Genomic DNA, 6284 nt, shown 5'->3' on the forward strand with positions numbered 1-6284 from the left:
AGCAGAAAATATAATAGACGCAATATAATAGTCAAGTACTGCCAGGAACTACTTACTACTTAGTTGACAAATATGACTAGTGCAAGTGCAAGTGCAAGTGCAAGTGCAAGTGCAAGTGCAAGTGCAAGTGCAAGTGCAAGTGGATGAATTACAAAAACTGCTGTAGACTGTATTTATAAACATTACTGCAAATAACAGACAATTTTTGGCGCTTCGCGCACAGGTTTAATTAATTTACAGGATTCTACGTGCCTTCTACAAATATAAACTTTATGCTAGCGCAAGCTAGTGTGAAAAATGTTTTTAAAACGGTCTACCTGATTCAAGTACACTCTATATCTATTTACTCTAATATCCCTTACAGTCGATAACCCATAAATATAGTAAACTATTAAGGAATACTGGTGTTGCTATTGATACTGTAAACTATTAAGGAATACTGGTGTTGCTATTGATACTGTAAACTATTAAGGAATACTGGTGTTGCTATTGATACTGTAAACTATTAAGGAATACTGGTGTTGCTATTGATACTGTAAACTATTAAGGAATACTGGTGTTGCTATTGATACTGTAAACTATTAAGGAATACTGGTGTTGCTATTGATACTNTATTACTATTATTATTATTATTATTATTATTATTATTATTATTATTATTATTATTATTATTATTATTATAATTATCATCATGTCATCATTCAAAATACATAATAGATATAATTCTGCCTGAAACTTGAACCAATCAATCAAATTAAGGTGTTTATGCTGGTTCTGCCGTTCACCTCTAGTTTCCCAGTCCTAGTTACATGTCGTCTTATTCAAAACCTTTGTCTTGGAGCTTTCATGACAGCAGACGCTTCCCTTGTAGTTTATTTACTAGGTGAGTAAACATACCCTGTATACTTACTGGGTGAGTAAACATACCTTGTATATTTACTAGGTCAGTAAACATACCTTGTATACTTACTGGGTGAGTAAACATACCTTGTATATTTACTAGGTGAGTAAACTTACCTTGTATACTTAATGGGTGAGTAAACATGCTTTGTATGCTTACTGGGTGAGTAAACATGCCTTGTATATTTACTAGGTGAGTAAACATACCTTGTATACTTACTGGGTGAGTAAACATACCTTGTATACTTACTGGGTGAGTAAACATACCTTGTATACTTACTGGGTGAGTAAACATGCTTTGTATATTTACTAGGTGAGTAAACATACCTTGTATACTACTGGGTGAGTAAACATGCTTTGTATATTTACGTGAGTAAACATGCTTTGTATATTTACAAGGTGAGTAAACATGCCTTGTTTACTTACTGGGTGAGTAAACATACCTTGCATACTTACTGGGTGAGTAAACATACCTTGTATACTTACTGGGTGAGCAAACATACTTTTTATATTTACTAGGTGAGTAAACATACCTTGTATAATTACTGGGTGAGTAAACCAATTGTATACTTACTTGGTGAGTAAACATGCTTTGTATACTTACTGGGTGAGTAAACATACCGTGTATACTTACTGGGTGAGTAAACATGCCTTGTATACTTACTGGGTGAGTAAACATACCTCGAATACATACTGGGTGAGTAAATATACCTTGTGTACTTACTGGGTGAGTAAACATACCTTGTAGACTTACTGGATGAGTAAACCAAGTTTACTATACATACATATTATGTATGTATGTTTGCCTTTCATTTTGATGCATTGAGTAAAATATTTTAGTATCCTGGGACTTATGTAAGATAATAAAATAATTTTCAAGCTTTATTAATATACAAATATTGAAGAGCAATATTACTGTTGCGTCAGTGTGTCTACAGTTCCATCTTTTACGCATTAATGAAAATATGCATTGAAACTTGTACTTATTTTTTCTATGAAAATTAATTCTCCATTATGTATTTTATTATGTAGATTTTTCCTAGGAGTAAATAACCTTGAACATTAAAACATTGAAAAACTGTTTTTTAAACGTTAAAAAGTCTTTTTTTTTTAAATGATGTCAAATGACATAAAACATTATGGGATTCAACGTTACTTGGTTTAATAGGACTGCTTTGAGGAGGACAGTATGAATTGTTAACAATCTTCGAGTAGATTAATAATTTAGATTTATCTAGGTCCACAGAAATCAAGGCCGTTTACAATGATGTTCCATGCTGTCATAGGTAAAACTCCGCGGCAAAAACAAAGAATTTTATGATATCACTATAAATAATAAAAAAATAAGTTTGTTTTTGTTTTAGGAGCTGGATTTCTTGCAACCACCTTCATGGTTCGACCCTTCCTACCCTCAGCGGAGGAGCTAGACAAGGACTCCCTCTGCAGCAGGTTCAAATTCAAGAATAATGGGAGTGATTATGATATTTTGAAAAGGGGTATAGAAGTTTCGATTGATCATGGTTTTTTTCAAAATGGGTGGGAAGTATATTAAACTATTTCTGGGATATCATGAAGTTTATTCAACAACTTCTAGGATATCCTTCAGTATATCAGACTTTTTCTGGGATACCCTGAGGTTTACTAGACTATTTCTAGGATATCCTGAAGTATATTAAACCATTTCTAGGATATCCAGAAGTAAACTAAACTATTTCTAGGATATCTTGAAGTATATTTAACTAATTCTAGGATATCCTGAAGTTTGCTAAACTATTTCTAGGATATCCTGAAGTATATTAAACCATTTCTAGGATATCCAGAAGTAAACTAAACTATTTCTAGGGTATCTTGAAGTATATTTAACTAATTCTAGGATATCCTGAAGTTTGCTAAACTATTTCTAGGATATCCTGAAGTACACTAAGCTATTTTTAGGAAATCCGAAGTATATTTAACTATTTCTATGATTTCCTGATTCTAGGATATTCTGAAGTATATTTAACTATTTCTAGGATATCCTGAAGTATACTAAACTATTTCTTGGATATCCTGAAGTATAATAAAAGCAATTTCTAGGATATCCCGACGTATACTAAACTTTTTCTAGAATATCCTGAAGTATATTTAACTATTTCTAGGATATCCTGAAGCATACTAAACTATTTCTAGGATATCCTGAAGTATATCTAACTATTTCTAGGATATCCTGAAGTATACTGAACTATTTCTAAGATATCTTGAAGTATATTTAACTATTTCTAGGATATCTTGAAGTATATTTAACTATTTCTAGGATAATCTGAACTATACTAAGCTATATCTAGGATATCCAGAAGTATATTTAACTATTTCTAGGATATCCTGAAGCATACTAAACTTTTTCTAGTTATCCTGTATATTCAACTATTTCTAGGATATCCTGAAGTATACTAAACTATTTCTAGGATAACCGCTGTTGATGATCCCAATGTAGATATGTCCAATTGCACAACCATGACAATAATCCTGGATCCGGAAACTGATCAAGCAATTCCAACCATAGCCTGGCCCTTCCTCATTTCAGGTACTACAGGACTGTTAAAAATAGATTTAAAAAGCTGTTAACATCTTTATTTTTCAGGAGTTTGGTGTATTGTTTTCAGTCTTGGCTTCTTTGTCCTCGCCTTCCTTCCGTATACAATGCCGAGGTTTTATGAGAAGGAGAAGGAGGATAATCCGAAAAAGGAGAGAAAGGATAAACCAATAAGATATCTTCCATTATTCTTTTTTCTAGTTTTCTTGTATTATTTTATCTCCTGTGGTGTAGAGAGAATAATCCAAAGTATGGTTTCAACCTTTGGACTTTGTGGTCCCCTAGACCTGTCTCCTACAGAGGCCGTGGCCTCAGATTCATTTTATAACGGAGGTTTCATGTGTGGACGGTTGATTTCTGCGGTTGTTGCTGGATTTCTCCGGCCTCGGAACATGATAATCTTGTCGCTGTGCGCGTGTGTGCTCGCGTCTGTGCTGTTAAGTGTACTCGGAGGAACCAGTATGTATGCTCTGTATGCTGGAGCTGCTATTCTAGGAAAAGTTTAAACTATATCCCTGGAGTTTAATTCTAAGAATTCTAACAGACTACACAGATAGAACATGTATAGATGATCTTAATGTTTATAACGACAATTTTTGTTTATAATAACATCTTGGCGTACAATCTCTCCCATTATCCCTACCATATGAAGCAGATAGAAAGACAACAGTTCTAAAACTATTCTAGTCATAACCAGAAAGACCCGGAGTTAATCGGACGAAGCTTTACATATATATCTCTGTTAATTTTAAACAGACAATAAAGACAGACCACATCAAATTGAAATTGGTTTCTCGTTTCATTATTCATTTTCGTAAAATTAGAATGTGAAGTCGTCTATTATGTATAAATTAATTCCTGGTCTTTCTATGACTGAATGAAAATCAGAAGTCTGTAAATCTAGATTGTATATTATGTGTGTAATCTGTGATAATTCTAAAAATTATCTTAACATTCAAAATAAGCACTGCACAATGTTTTGATAAGCATATTATTAACATTTAACGTAATTCTCGTATTTCATAGTTAAGCCTCTCATTACTTTCTGAATAGACTGCAGAGACGTTGGTTACGTTGTTCCGATACACAAGGTGTCCACATAAGAAAAGCCTCTCGATCGTAAAGATTTACGTGAGGTACAGGGTGTCCCACGAAATATGTCAACTGTTGAATAGTTTTGAATGTCTTCTTCCATATATTATATTGGATATTAAAGTCTTTTTGCATGTCATTTCGTTAAAAACATCTATTTCTCAAATATATTTTACTTTGAAATCAATTTTACAATAATATAATTGGCATACAATATGTTTCATCATTCTCTTTTATATCAAACAACTTAACTTATTATGGATGAAGACATTTCAAACTATTCATCAACTGTCATGTTTCGTGGGACACCCTGTACCAAAAGATTTATGTGAGGAACCAACATTGGGGTAATAATTAATTAATAATTAATTAATAATTAATTAATAATTAATTAATAATTAATTAATAATTAATTAATAATTAATTAACAATTAATTAATAATTAATTAATAATTAATTAAAATTAATTAACAGGGTTTCTAAAAGGGACTTAGTGAGTTTTTACAGCCGAGACAAGCAAGTAAATGGAGATACTAGTCCATTTCCAGATAGAATCGAACTATTACAAATACGCTTCCATTTGAAGATTACAATTTCCTTCAAAATGGTGGCGTTACAATTCACAGCATTTTGGGTCTCCTTAAACCACAAAAAAGACAAATAAAAAAATTAAATTTGATATTTTTTGACGGATATATTTCAAACTTGATCCTGTAGGTTTCTTTGTCTCCTGGCAGTTTGGTTCCTGTTTCTCCTGGGTTGCCATGAAGATAAATATCACGGGACGTCTCTCTTCCGTTTTCTTTGTAGGATGCGGTTTCGGGAGTTTATCCACTCCACCCCTCACTGGGTTCATTTTTACATCCAGGTTAAACATTTTTACAATGCTAACGTAGTTTTTAACATTAAAATGTTTTTTAAAGAGAAAAATTCGAGAACAAATTTATTGAAATTTTACTTTTTTGCTAGTTTGTATGGGAAAAAAGTATATTTTTTGTTGTTTTGTCCTATGATCGTGCAAGAATATTTCCTATCATGGACATAACTTAGCAAGTTTTTCCACTCTTTTAGACACTTCTAATCCAAAAATTCAATTATTTGACCCCCATAAACAAAAATCATCTGTTATGTCTTAGTTTTTTTTGTGTGGAAAGATTCCCTGAATTTTAGGTGACTTATACATTTAAAAACTGTTCAGCCTTGTACTAAAAAGTTCGGTGAGAAAATTACAAAATCTTTGGAAATATTTTATAATTTAAAGAGAAAAGAAGACGACAACAATTCCACTGTTTTCTATTTCTTTTTTATTGTACATTGTATTTGTTTTAGTTTTGGTCCGATGTCAATATTCTACGCAACCCTGGGGTTCTGTATCCTGCACTGTATTATCTTCCTCTTGATGTGGCTGATGGCGAGGTCAACCAACCCGGAGCTAAACCTTCCTTCTTCGTCCCGTCCTAAATCCTCAGAGTTGAAGAAGAAAAATCTAGAAACTATTCAAGAAACCCAGGAATCATCCTGCTCCGTCCTGGATTACAGATCCTTAAATTACTCCGTCCACAACCTTCCATCATCCTCCGAGGTTTCATCTACCTGTGATTACTCCGAGTCTGATTATCCGTCCTATGATTATCGTCCGCCAATACTTGCTCTAGAAGAGATAAAACCTCCGCCTCATATACATAATTAAATAATAAAATACATTCTTCTAGTAACTATA

At 32.7% G+C, this 6284-nt stretch overlaps 1 protein-coding gene across 1 annotated transcript; it reads left to right on the plus strand.

Moving 5' to 3' along the window:
* Window positions 1–764: 764 nt before the first annotated feature.
* Window positions 765–6284, plus strand: LOC111712106 (uncharacterized). Its single transcript, XM_023486624.1, has 7 exons — window positions 765–883; window positions 2139–2186; window positions 2265–2349; window positions 3345–3463; window positions 3521–3967; window positions 5282–5432; window positions 5894–6284. Exons 1-7 carry the CDS (start codon window positions 766–768, stop codon window positions 6252–6254), a joined length of 1329 nt encoding a protein of 442 aa, XP_023342392.1. The 5' UTR covers window position 765; the 3' UTR covers window positions 6255–6284.

This window comes from Eurytemora carolleeae, unplaced genomic scaffold, assembly GCF_000591075.1.
Source record: "Eurytemora carolleeae unplaced genomic scaffold, Eaff_2.0 scaffold1114, whole genome shotgun sequence".
Classification (NCBI taxonomy): Eukaryota; Metazoa; Arthropoda; class Copepoda; order Calanoida; family Temoridae; genus Eurytemora; species Eurytemora carolleeae.

Excerpts from the sequence above, each read along its gene's own strand:
- LOC111712106 (XM_023486624.1), top strand. The coding sequence starts at position 766 with ATGCTGGTTCTGCCGTTCACCTCTAGTTTCCCAGTCCTAGTTACATGT. Across the intron at positions 3,968-5,281 it reads TGCTGGAGCTGCTATTCTAG|GTTTCTTTGTCTCCTGGCAG; the intron begins GAAAAGTTTAAA and ends TTGATCCTGTAG. Across the intron at positions 5,433-5,893 it reads GGGTTCATTTTTACATCCAG|TTTTGGTCCGATGTCAATAT; the intron begins GTTAAACATTTT and ends TATTTGTTTTAG.